This window comes from Neoarthrinium moseri (assembly GCF_022829205.1).
Source record: "Neoarthrinium moseri strain CBS 164.80 chromosome Unknown scaffold34_Wmoseri_CBS_16480, whole genome shotgun sequence".
NCBI classification, from domain to species: Eukaryota; Fungi; Ascomycota; class Sordariomycetes; order Amphisphaeriales; family Apiosporaceae; genus Neoarthrinium; species Neoarthrinium moseri.
Window position 1 is genome coordinate 64,702 of NW_026055148.1, and position 13,609 is coordinate 78,310.

At 54.3% G+C, this 13,609-nt stretch overlaps 2 protein-coding genes across 2 annotated transcripts; both read left to right on the forward strand.

The window, feature by feature from the left end:
* Positions 1-19: 19 nt before the first annotated feature.
* Positions 20-1,622, forward strand: JN550_008214 (uncharacterized protein; the record flags this gene model as incomplete). Its single annotated transcript, XM_049320151.1, has 2 exons — positions 20-422; positions 481-1,622. 2 exons carry the CDS (start codon positions 20-22, stop codon positions 1,620-1,622), a joined length of 1,545 nt encoding a protein of 514 aa, XP_049169727.1.
* A 3,174-nt stretch (positions 1,623-4,796) lies between these two features.
* On the forward strand, positions 4,797-11,814 carry JN550_008215 (uncharacterized protein; the record flags this gene model as incomplete). Its single annotated transcript, XM_049320152.1, has 3 exons — positions 4,797-4,969; positions 5,473-11,560; positions 11,614-11,814. The coding sequence occupies 3 exons, from the start codon at positions 4,797-4,799 to the stop codon at positions 11,812-11,814; spliced, it is 6,462 nt and encodes a 2,153-aa protein (XP_049169728.1).
* Positions 11,815-13,609: the final 1,795 nt, after the last annotated feature.

The window sequence follows — 13,609 nt, forward strand, 5'->3', positions numbered from 1 at the left end:
CAACGGGACGTCCCCAACCATGGCACCCAAAGAACCCAAAGTGGATGCGCCGCCCCTGTCAAGTGACGATGAAGATGAGAAGGGGTACAGTAAACTCGATTCCTCGGATTCAGAAGACGACCGGCAGAGAACCGCAGATATTGTCCCCTCATTTCCCAAAGAATCCAGCTCAGCCGGAAATGCCAGGAAGACCGCTCTAGGCCGCAAAGTCGATCCACCAGAGGATTTGTCATTGTCGAGAATATCACAAAATACAACGTCAACTAGCTCTGCAGGCCCCAAACGTTCCTCGGATGGGATTGCGGGGGCTTCGGGGAAAAATTTCCTGGAAGAGGATATCTCGAGACCGAGAAAGCGGAACAGACCTGCGTATGGCAAGAAAGTCAAGGAGTCACACGTGAAGAGGTCTAGCATTTATCGAGGTACGACTTGTTCCGCACGCATCTTGAAAGTGCATCCAAAATACTAAGTCTGTTCTAGCCGACTCTCCAGAGAGGAAGTCATTCAAGCGTATTGAGGTAGACCCCAGTCCGACCAAAAATACAAATTCGGGGGCAGGTTTCAAGGAATTTCCATTAGGATCTTCACCAGCCAGTAGTCCAGCGAAGAGCGGGTTCAGAACTGGCCCTCTCATCTCAGATGAGTCACCCCAAAGGCCTGGCTCGACATTCATCAAGCCTACTGCGAGTTCACATGATATCAAACCAGCGCGAGTATCATTGGATAGGACTGGATTCAAGAGGCCAACAAAAGGGTTGCGGCGTCAGAACCCGACTAGAAACGGTCAATCGAATGGGGATCCGGAAGGAACGCCTACACAGAAACCGACAGCTTTCAAAATGCCAGATATGAAAGGGATGGATGATGTGGATGATGTGGATGACAGTAGACCCATCCCAGATACCCAGCAACTAGGCCTCCTACTCGACGAAGAGATCGATGGTGGTATGAAGTCAGACTCAGATGTTGACGGATTAGATCATATCCTGCCCGGTGGGCCCCTGGGATCACGTTGTCCCATGTGCCACGAAACTGTCGATCAAGAACTTCTCAAGAAGCACTTGGCCGGGGGCAGTATGAACGTCAGAAGACAATCGGCCTTTTGCAGGCTGCACAAGCGGAAGGAAGCGCAAGACCATCGGAAGACGAAGGGATACCCAGACGTAGACTGGGGAAACATCGAGTCCCGGCTCCAGATGCACACGGATATCATCGAGAATATACTGCAGGGGCAAAGACTGTCACATTACGCCTCAGTATTCCAGAAGCGAGTTGAGTCCGGCGAGAACAGAATGCTGTTGAAAACCAACGAAAGCCTCATCCCAGGATATTATGGCCCACGTGGTCTACGCGTCATGTCGGAGTTTATCACCAAGAACTTCTCCGACACGCTCCGCAAGAGAGCCGTCGAGGATCGTCTGGTCTCCTCCAGGGGCTATTCTGGGTATATGCAGGCGGTGCTGGTACCAGAGCTGGCTATCCGTCTGATCATGGAGGACATGAGTGTCACAGAGGAGGATGCAAGGGGGATCCTGTCGGATAGCTGCGACGTCGGCGAGCTGGTACATGAGGAGACGAGAGATGTTGTACGATGGAGCGATGATGAGGGTGGTGAGAACTAGAGCGTTGCTCGGCTCGGACTGTTGCGTTGATATGGCATTGATATATACCCTACATGGACGACGCAGAAGTTGACGGACTTGTCTCCTCTATAGTCGTTCGCAAAATGTGCTCTCGCATTTTGCATACAGCAACCAGGAACTGCTGTCATGGGTTCTGTTACACAGCGTACTATGTACACAGGGCTTCTAGCTCGAGGACAGTGCATGCCTGAGGTCGCATCCCGAGAACCACCCAGGTTCATAATCAATATGATGTACGTTAAGGAGAAACACACAGCAACCAGATGCAAGTCATCCGAGTCACCGAACGCCATCCGGAGGAAGCGGAATCATTGGCTCAAAGAGGGCGTGTTGGTAGACATGCTTCATGTCTCGAACACCAAACGAAGCATCAAACTTCGGCTGATACTACGCGTTGCCATTATGAGCAGTCGGCTTGGGCTCCCGGCGACGGCATCCATGTGCACATCGGAGCTTGGCGGCGACCCAAGGGCCGCGGCGCCTCCTGTCCTTGTAAGAAAGCTGTGGGGAGGTGTGTAACGGCAGACGCAATGACAAGCCTCGGGAGAGCCGCACGGCGCTGGAGTATGCAGCGCACGGCTACTGGCGAAGATAGTCCATCAATGAGCACTGGTGCGCAGATCAATCGGCCTGGTCTGAGACAATATAACTGTCGGAAGGTTGTCAGTGGTCAGCCTGGTAGGGAATGTGATACTCAGCCGAGCCTCACGGATACTGCGCATGACTTATTTTCATTTTCATCGGTGGACATACATGCGCATCATACCTACCATCAACAATTGCCGGATGTGGTATGAATTACTTGGCAACCGAGGCGCTGACTACACAGTAGCTGACATTTGCAAAGTCGCATTGGCAGAAGCTCAGCATGCAGGGTTGGCTTATCAAATTGCCTCTTTGGGTGACCGAGACGCCCTTGAGTGCCCGTCAGAACGACAAATCTTAGATAATACTCTCCCCAGTGCATCGAACCCTGCGACAATTTCCAGCCAGTCCCAGGAGAGATCATAGCACGTTGCGCTATCTCTCGCGGCGAATATCACTATCTTGCCGGATGCAGCGATACCAATAGCGTGTCGGTCCGGCACAGTGATGAGAGCGCGGCCTGCGCGGGATGTGGGTTACCCGGCGAGTTGGGACCCCATGAGTGTAAATGAGCATCGGCATGCCGCAATGAGCATGGCGTCCAGAGATTGCCAATACCAAGCCCGCAGGTGGTATTTCTCCCTGGTGGAAGTGCTGGATCCCGAGGAGAAGCAAGCAGTAACTTGATAGCTCATCTGACGCTACTATTCTCATCACAATTTGAGGCCGGTGGCGATACCACTCGCTCCGCAACAGTTACCCTAGTTACCACGATCAATAAGAGAGTTCAAATCCATATTTGAAACGCTCTCGACTTGTGCCAAGCATCGCTAGGACGCGGCTCTCGGCATCGTATGTATGCCACGCCATTGGACAGCGCAGCGGCTACGCCCATGAGACAAGGGGCCCCCCCTTGAGGATCGAGCGCCCCGCTTGTCGAGACCCGGCAGCTAAGGGGTGCAGAGATCGTGGTCTGGTCCATGCTTGCGCGGGCCTTGCCTGTCGGCGGCCTACGGTTGACCTGGAGCTGGAGAAGAATGCAGACGATGGTTTCCAGCCCTAAGTCGGGGCAATGGACTCGAGGCGCAAACCTGGAAGATGTTGCATGGGTACTGCTCAGTCCCCCAGTTCGAGGCAGCCCCCATCTTGCCATTGCTCTAAGAGATCCCGTCTCAGAGCTTGGAAGAGCACTAAAGGTTATGGTACAGGCAGTTTTCCCCATTAGGCCCCCGCAACTGCGTTGGAGATGTTTCAGGCGCTGCTCGTCAGTAGCTCCGCAAACAAGAGATTGGCAGACATCGTCAGTCCTTTGGCTGTTAGCCAGCCCCAGAGAACGTTTCGCATTGCGCAAGTCTGGCGCTGTACTGGCCCGAGAGACCCTAGCTGGCGTAGGTGGGCGGCAGACATCAGGTATTGGGCGTGACAGATCTGCTCTAACTGTGCCAGCGTCCAGTAGGCGTGGCACTGGGCTCCAGGGCTACGTTGAGTACGTACAGTCTGGGCTGGGAGACAGACCCTTGTACCTTACAAAGGCACTATGGTAAGGCAGCCTTGGGGCCTTGGTGATATCCACCCCATAGGGAGGCATGTACCGACCAAGTCACAACATTGCCCTATACTATGCTTTTGCAATACAGCACAGCATCAAGCAGGTAGTTTCTGAGCTAGACGGCAATTGGCCAAACAATTCAGAGCCAATGTTGTGTAGCGGGTGCACTGAGGCCGATTATGTGACGATGATGCATGCATGCTGTTGCCAAAGAGCCCGGTGTCCTTCGCGGTAGCCACTGCTGGAGCTTGAACCTTGGTCCAGTGGCTGGCTACCTGGGTACATCCCCAGTAGACAGTCCCATCCCATCAGCAGGGCTGGCTGTCAGCCTGAGCCAGATCTGCCCTCCCCACACCCACTGGACACTGGGCCACACTGGAGCGCCCCAGCGCCTGTCGAGGCCAGCACGGGCCATCGGGGATTCGGGGCCTCTAGTTAGCACGCCCTCTCCCGCCACTACTAGCGGCCCAGCCAGCTCAGTGCTCCATCTCGAATCCTCTCGACCGCAGCATAGCAGCACCAGCCGGCGGCATCAGCAGCTCCAGCAGGAACAGCAACACCAACAGCAGCCATCCTAGATAGCCCGCGCACTTGCTGTGCACCTATAGCAGCCGTAGACGCACCGTTTGCGCACCCACGCAGCGGCTCTCCATTCGCCCTCGACCAACAGTCAACGTTGCCGCTCAAGTCGCCGATTCGCCTCGCTTGCCATACAGACACCCATACAGACAGGCCTACATACCCCGCGGACACGGGCGCACTCGCTCGCCAACGCACGCTCGCACTACCTCACTCATCTCACCACCACAGCATCTGCTTTATATACTAGAACCAACATACTCTACCGAGCGGCCTATCGAGTTCGCAACCGATCAACGCGACCACGACGGCATCGACCCAAGACGAAACAACGGCCCCCGCGAAAACACCGCTTGCTGCGCGCGATGACCTGATCGAACGATCCCTATGTTGATGGCGTCTCTTCACCGACACAGACCACTCCGTGGAGCTCACTCAAAATGACGAGGGACGATGGCCACAACGGTCGCATCAGCTCCTTTGCGAGCTCGAGCAGCGGGCACTCCAACGTCACCGTCAAGCCCACGGCACCCGGGCGGTCGACTTCATTGTCCGGCGCCACCAAGAGGGCGGCGCCCAAGCCGCTGCGGCCGACAGACAATGGCCTGGCCAGGTGTGTAGCTCTTTTTCGCTTTCGCGTCGCATCCCGCACCCCAGCTTCTGTCGGCTTGTGCCTCACCACACGCCCGTCCACACGAGAACAAGGCGCCATAAACTGCTGCACTCGAGTGAGGGCCGCGGGAGGCTGCTTTAGAGTTCAAGTTGCCATGTTCGCATGACTAACCTCGGCGCGACTCTGCCTTTTCATCCGAAACCTTGATGCAAAGCTGTCACTGGGGTTTGTGGAGGGGGAATTCCACTGGGCGGGTGCTACGCCTCGCACTACCTACCTACCTACCTATAACCTACCGACTCTACCTCACACTGCTTACCCAGTGGTAAACCCGCGGCGTCAGCTAAACCACCTTCTCCGTTGTCTAAGAGTGCGAAGGGGACAAGCACAGGTCCCTCCCCTCCCCTTTCTGGTCGACTCACGCTGCTGCATTGCATACCTGCACCCTGTTCACAGACGTTCCCTTTGAGCTGACGGGAGGCTGCTTTCCGCCCTTGGGTTAGGTTCAAAGACGAGTCTCAGATCTCGCCGCTATCCAACGCCAATGCCAATGCGAACGTGCGCGCTGCCACGACCGCCCTGTCGCCAGCTTCCACCACCTCCTCCGGCAGCTCGCTGCTCTACGACACGCGGCGGATGAGCGACCTGACCAACTATCGCCGCGACCTCGCCGTCCTGGAGCCCTCCGGCGGCCGGCTGCCGCAGATTCAGAAGGAGCCGCCGTCTGCAGGCCTGTCGCAGAGCCAGATAGCGCCCTGGATGTCGGGCAACGGCGGCACCGCTAACAATGCATCCCAGGATGCGCGCATGGGCTCCTTTGGCACGAGCTTCTACAATGATTCGAGCGACAACCTCTCGTCTGCGTCGCAGCTGTCGCCCGCATTCAGGCCCGGCACGTCGCGCATCACCGAGACGCCGGCCAGCAGCGACTACTATCCAAACGATGAAAGGAGGCCGTCGGTCGCGAGCGTCACTACGGCCAGCAGCCAAGGGTCAAAGAACAGCACCAGTAGAGGTGGGTTCAAGAAACTGCAGGGGTTCTTTGGCGAGGACTTCCCCGGTCGCGATGGGTCCGAGACGAGCCTGCCGACCGGCGCGGGCGGGCCAGCAAAGGAACAGCGCTCCTACTCATTTAATCGGCCCACTAGGGAGAGGAACTATTCTAATGCTACCGACCACACCCGCGACGCCTCCCCGTCCTCGTCGCGCCCCCGAACACCTGTCCCCTCTAGCGACGTAGTTCCCTTTCTGTACCAGGAGGCCGACGATATCGCCAAGTACGGCGAGGCCCCCGTCCGCAACATACTCGCCGGCCCAGACAAGGAGCGTTATCAGGATAATGCAGGCCCCCTCCCGCCCAAGACCTCTTCTTCAGCTCGATCCGGCCACTCCATCGTGCATCTGCCCGGCCATCACCACCGCCACAAGAACAGCAATGAAGATTCGAGATCTCTGAGGCCCGTCGTCAGCCGAGAAGACTCGCTCGCTAGCATCAACATCATGAAGGACCGTGGCGGCTCGGTCGCCACTGGCGCGAGGAGGGCGCAAAGCCCGACGCCCAGCGCGAGCAACCTTCACCTTGCTTCATCTGACGGCAACGTTTCTCCAGGCGGGCCCAATGAGAAGAGGGGCCTGTTCGGTCGCCTTCGCCGACACAAGCACAAAGACGAAGCCCCTTCGTCGCGCCTCCGGGAGATGCCTTCATCGTCACAATCACTGGCGTCAAACTCCTCGCGGCCGAACCTCGTGCCCGCCAACCCCTCACCGCACCCCTACGCCAACAAGCCGCTGCCTCCCATCGAGCAGGCGCACGAACTGCAGGGTCCTCGGATCAACAACATGCGCAATGCGACATTCAACAACAAATTCCCCTTCGCTAAAAAGGGGCGATCGAATCGACCTTACGATGACGAGGATTACATTGGTCCGACGGATCGGAACGACTCCGGGAAAGTCTTCCACCTCGACACGAACCTGAACGATATGGAAGGCATCCTCTCACATCCACCACCTCTCACGCCGATGGAGCCCGCCGCACCCCAGCAAGGCCCCAGCGAGCTGGAGAAGATACCGGAGCTGGAGAGGGCGTCCTTGTTAGGTGGCGCCTGGAGTGCGCCTGACAGTTGGGCTGTTCGTCGAAATGCTGAGGAGCAAGCACCCGATGCCGAAACCGAAGAAGAGTCCGTCATTCAGCCACGACCGGACGAGAAACGGGCAGCCCATTGCATACGTGTTTTCCGTGCCGACGGTACCTTTGCGACGATCCAGCTACCCCTCGAGTCGACAGTCTCCGAGGTCATGTCGCACGTTGTTAAGAAAACGTACGTACAGGACGGCCTCGAGAACTATCACATGGTACTCAAGAAGCATGACCTTGCGAGAGTCTTGGCCGCAGTCGAGCGTCCTCTGCTCATTCAAAAGAGGCTTCTGCAACAAGTTGGTTACGAAGAGAGGGATCGCTTAGAAGACATTGGCAGAGAAGACAACAGCTATCTGTGTCGGTTCTTATTCTTGTCCGCCCGAGACAACGACTATACGGCTGTACCAAACGAGCTTGGACCCAGTAGGACTACAAAGTACAACCATGTCGACCTTTCCGGCCGCAACTTGATCACAATACCTATCAGTCTCTATTCAAAGACCAGCGACATCATCTCACTCAATCTGGCCCGAAACTTATCCCTAGACCTACCCAGAGATTTTATTCAAGCGTGTCCCCAGCTGCGAGACATCAAGTTCTCCAATAACGAGGCTCGCAAGCTACCCATCAGCATTGGAAGAGCCAGCCGCTTGACATATCTCGACGTTTCCAACAACCGTTTAGAAGAGCTCGAGCATGCCGAGCTTGGGAGCTTGACCGGTCTCTTGAAGCTGTCTCTAGCTAATAATCGACTAAGCAGCCTGCCCCATTACTTTGGGGCTTTCAAGGTTTTGCGATCACTGAACGTGTCGTCCAATTTCCTTGATAAGTTCCCACCGTTCCTCTGTGAGCTCGAAGGCTTGGTGGATATTGATTTCAGTTTCAACTCAATAGCCGAGCTTCCTGAGGAAATTGGACAGATGAGGAGCCTGGAGAAATTCGTCATGACGAACAATAGGTTGGCAGGTGCTTTGCCGTCGACGTTCAGCAACTTGACGAATCTGCGTGAGCTTGACTTGAAGTACAACACCCTGACAGCCATTGACGTCGTCGCCGAACTGCCAAAGCTGGAGATACTTTCGGCAGACCACAACAAGATCTCACAGTTTATCGGAACGTTTGAGTGCGTACGGAGTCTGAAACTCAACTCAAACCCCATCACGAAATTCGAGATTGTCGGTTCTGTTCCGACCTTGAAGATGTTGAACCTGTCCAATGCCCAGCTCGCAAGCATTGACGGCTCGTTCCACAACATGCCCAATTTAGAGAGGCTTGTACTGGATAGGAACTATTTCGTGTCCCTCCCGAATCAAATCGGGAACCTTAGAAGGCTCGAGCATTTCAGCATAGCCAATAACTCTGTTGGCGAACTGCCCGTAGAGATAGGCTGCCTTACTGAACTGCGGGTTCTCAACATCAGAGGCAACAACATCAGGAAGCTGCCTATGGAGCTGTGGTGGGCAAATAAACTGGAGACGCTCAATGCCTCCTCGAATGTCTTGGACATTTTCCCCAAGCCTGCGTCCCGCCCACCTCAGGCTCCTGGAGAGTCTGCGACAAGCAATGGAGTTAATAGCAAGCCTATGCCTGGCCTTTTGTCGCAGACATCTAGCTCCGAGGATCTGCTGCCTGACGGGTCCCGGCGGCCGAGCCAAGCGTCAAGCACTCTGCTTAGCGTCGGCCCGTCTCCGGTGCCACCAGGCCCCGACCGCAAAAGTTCTGTCGTCTCCGTCTACGGGAAAGGCGGTCGCAAGACGTCCGTCATGTCCAGGAGCACAACTGGCAGTACTAACGGGACCACTGTTGCCCCTCCTACTATTTCTACTCGGAAAGATTCAGGGCTGTCTGCAAGATTGACAAATACCTTTGCCGGATCCTTGCGCAATCTGTACCTCGCAGACAATCAACTTGATGACGACGTGTTCGACCAAGTTACACTACTGGGAGAACTCCGGGTCTTGAACCTTTCATATAACGACCTCAGCGATATGCCGCAAAGGTCTATCAAGAGCTGGCCACAGTTGGTTGAGCTGTATCTGTCAGGTAACGATTTAACCAGTCTGCCCGTGGACGATTTGGAGGAATTCAGCTTGCTACAAGTCCTGCACATAAATGGCAACAAATTCACCAATCTTCCGGCCGATATCTCCAGAGCCAAGAAGCTTGCTGTATTGGATTGTGGAAACAACTCACTCAAGTACAATATTTCCAACGTTCCATATGATTGGAATTGGAACCTAAACCCACAGCTGCGATATCTCAACCTTTCCGGCAACAAGCGTCTGGAAATTAAGCAAACCGGCTTTAGCTCTGCTGCACAGCACCGTGAGCAATATACCGACTTCAATCGGCTGGGCACGCTACGCGTGTTGGGCTTGATGGATGTCACCCTGACACAGCCGAGTATCCCAGACCAAAGTGAAGATCGCCGTGTCAGAACATCGGGTTCGCTTGCTGGTCATTTACCGTATGGTATGGCTGACACGCTTGGCAAGTACGAACATCTGTCTACCATTGATCTTGTGGTACCTCGTTTCAATTCATCGGACTCTGAAACCTTGCTGGGACTCTTCGATGGCCAAGCTCTAAGTAGTGGTGGCTCTAAGATCGCCAAATACCTGCACGAGAACTTTGGCCATATATTTGCCATGGAGCTCAAGGCTCTCAAGACAAGGCAGAACGAGACCCCTCAGGACGCCCTCCGAAGAGCCTTCCTTGCTTTGAACAAGGACCTCGTCACTATTGCATATTCTCATGGCGATGACAGGCCACAGACTGCCCACCGTGGTTCATCAGCGTCGATTGCTTTGAGCAAGGAAGATCTGAATTCTGGGGGTGTCGCCACTGTGGTATACTTGCAGGCTCAGCAGCTTTACGTGGCCAATGTTGGTGATTGCCAGGCGATGGTCATTCAGTCTGATGGTTCGCACAAGATACTTACCCGAAAACACGATCCGGCTGAGCCAGCTGAGCGACAGCGAATTCGAGATGCTGGAGGTTGGGTCTCCCGACAAGGCAAACTGAATGATTTACTTGAAGTTTCGCGAGCCTTCGGCTACGTTGACCTGATGCCGGCCGTGCAAGCGGCACCCCACGTTACGCAAGTTAAGATCACGCCGCAGGACGAGACAATCCTAATCGCCACCAAGGAACTTTGGGAATATCTCACCCCTGGACTCGTTGTGGATGTAGCTCGATCGGAACGGGGCGATCTCATGCGTGCCTCGTCGAAGTTGCGAGATCTGGCTATGGCCTATGGCTCCTCTGGGAAAATCATGATCATGATGCTCAGTGTATCGGATCTGAAACGCCGCCAGGAACGGTCTGCTCGTCTTCACAGAGGCCAGAGCATGTCTCTCTACCCATCTGGCATCCCTGATGAGTTCCAGTACCCCGCGAAGCGAGGCAGAAAGGCAAAGGCCGAGGTCCAGGACTCGACCTTGCACCGACTTGAGGCCGAGGTTCCTGCACCGACTGGGAAGCCGTCAATTGTCTTCACAGATATCAAAAATTCCACCAACCTGTGGGAGATGTACCCTTCTGCTATGCGGTCAGCCATTAAGCTGCACAACGAGGTGATGAGACGTCAGCTACGCAGGATTGGTGGATACGAGGTCAAGACGGAAGGTGATGCTTTCATGGTGTCCTTCCCAACTGCAACTTCAGCGCTTCTATGGTGTTTCTCCATACAGACACAGCTTCTCGAAGTCGACTGGCCGTCGGAAATCCTCAACTCGGTTACATGCCAGGAGGTCTACGATAAAGAGAATAACATCATCTTCAAGGGCCTCTCTGTGCGGATGGGTATACATTATGGTGAGCCTGTCGCTGAGATAGATCCTGTCACTCGTCGCATGGACTACTTCGGTCCCATGGTGAACAAGGCATCCCGTATTTCTGCCGTGGCCGATGGCGGTCAAATCACTGTGTCGGCCGATTTCATATCAGAAATCCAGCGCTGCCTTGAGACCTATCAAGAGAACGAGCGCAACGGCTCAAACGGCACTGAGGATACTTTCGATGACGACTCCTCAGCAACCCAGATCCGCCGAGAACTCAGATCCCTGAGCTCTCAAGGTTTCGAAGTCAAAGAGATGGGCGAGAAGAAGCTCAAAGGCCTTGAAAATCCCGAATATATCTACTCGCTCTACCCACATGCACTTGCTGGTCGCATTGATCATCACAACCAAGATACTCGAGCACCTGATGCGGTAGACAAACCAGCCACTCTTCAGCCTGGTAGTGAGCTTGGCTTTGATCCCGAGATGATCTGGTCTCTATGGAAGGTTTCTTTGCGTCTGGAGATGCTTTGCAGTACACTGGAAGAAGTTACTGACCGTGGCTTACAACCTCCAGAGACGGAACTTCTGGAGAGAATGAAGCAACGTGGTGGTGAAGTCACCGAACGGTTCTTGTTCAATTTTATGGAGCATCAAGTAAGCCGTATCGAGGTAAGCGATCCTGTTCTTCTGCAGCCACCGATTGTATCTAATTATGCTCCTAGACTTGCGTTACTACGATGGCCATTCGACACCTGGCTGTGGGAGGTGGCCATATCACACAGCTTGATGATTTGAGAGCTCCAATGCCTGTGGTCCTCGACGATCTTGCGTCGCAGTTGAAGCTGCTCGAGATGTACAAGGCCAAGTACGGCCCCCTCAGCGACGTCGAGGAGCTCGATGGCAGCGATACCGAAATGGAGTGAGACGGCAAACTGCCTCCTCTCTTTGATGACACACATACCGTTTCCTCGCATGATGGAGACAACACCTACTTTCACGCAACAACCTAGCGAGCTCTGCTCGACTATTATATATCTATCTACCAAACTTGTAATGTGTCATGAGGAAGGCGAGCATTTTCATGGGAGGCTCAATTGGTTCGGGGAGGCGTCAATGGTTTGCGGCTACCATTGACGTGGTGATTTCAGTAGCGCGTCCGTACCTTTGAATTCGGGAGTGGCGACGCACACGAGACGCTTTGTCTGGATTGGCTACAGCGAAAAGCAGGGGGTTTGGGGCTTGCTGGTTAGCATTGCTTTGGGTTTGGGATACACAGGCGGCGACTTCGACCGGCCTTTTCGAAGGCCAGATAAACAGATTCCAGTGGTGGACTTGGGGCTTGTCGTGGCTCGAGGCTCCCAGTCGTGTACAGAAACCTGTGGCTCGTACTTGTGGGGCCGTGTATATTGTATTTATGGGACGAAGCGTCATGAAAAGGAAGTCAAAGGACGGAAGGGGGAAACGGCTATGTGATGGGGTCGGGTTTGGTTGATGAATGTGGCCCCTTCGTGTACTTGAGCGAGTGACCAGCCGGCCTATGGAGCCAGGCTGTGATGATACACATCTGAATTATCAATTGACTGTATTCAACTATTACTCAACCAAAGACATTGCTTGTTGCTGACTTAGTTGCTCGTATGTGCTCCTGCCCTCGACTCTCGACTTGGGTTCAAATCCTTCAAGGTGACTTGGCGGCTCGTTTTGCACCACCGACCTACAGAGTAAGACACCCGTGTGCACAGGCGGTAAGCACATTTCAACAGTGGGTTTGCCGCGGAACCAGAAACGAATCAGAAAACCGGACTTGTCTGTAAGCGCTGTGGCTGTCTAGCAGAAAGTTCAACGAGGGCTCAGCCGCCTCTGAAATCGCCCTTTTGATGTCACAGGAATATGTTACATCGCGATTCGGGTCTGTGAGGCAACATTCAGCGAAGGGTGAAGTCAAACATACAAGGATAGGGCGGGCAAGGACTAAAACACCTCCCATTGCGAATTATTTCTATGGCACTAGCGATGCGGGTGCCTCACTTCCAATATGGCTGTCAAAGGAGGCATCAAGGTTCTGGCGTAGAGCAGAAGGGAACTTCTTGATGACTCCACAAGGAGGGTATTGGACAGACAGAGCTTGCTCCAAATCTAATTTGAATGCCAAGATTAACCCTAAAGACTTTGGAACGGAAATACCGAGACAATCTCATCTGGTAACTGGCGGTGTATCCAACCTTGAGGGCATCTGAAGGTAAACTGTCTATTCGCAAACCTCACGTTGGGCAGAGGAGCTAGATGATGGAAACCGGTGTAGTTGTTTTACTGTGCCCGTTCGGGTGTCAATGTGACCCGCCACGCGGTAGTCCCTGGAGTAAGGTTAAATGGGGATGACGCTGGTGCGACCGGCTTGCAACAAAAGCAAGTTGTAGACGATGTGGGTGGTGGTCGCAGGAGCCGTGGAGTACCGGCTCGTGGTGGCGCCAAGCTTTTCGACGTTTTTGTTCTCTAGGAACTATAATATTTCTCTTATAGGCGCTCCTTGCTATGGAAGGATGATCCTTGACGGCGCGGGTAGAGCTTCCGGTGCGATAAGACCACGTCAACGTCGTGGCAGGCTGTTCTTTGGTCAGGTTGAGGCGAGGCTGTGAGCGAGTCTCTGCCTGTTACCATTAACCCACACTCGGCGTGCCTCCAATACTTGCAAACCAGAACAGATTGTTCAGGTACCTA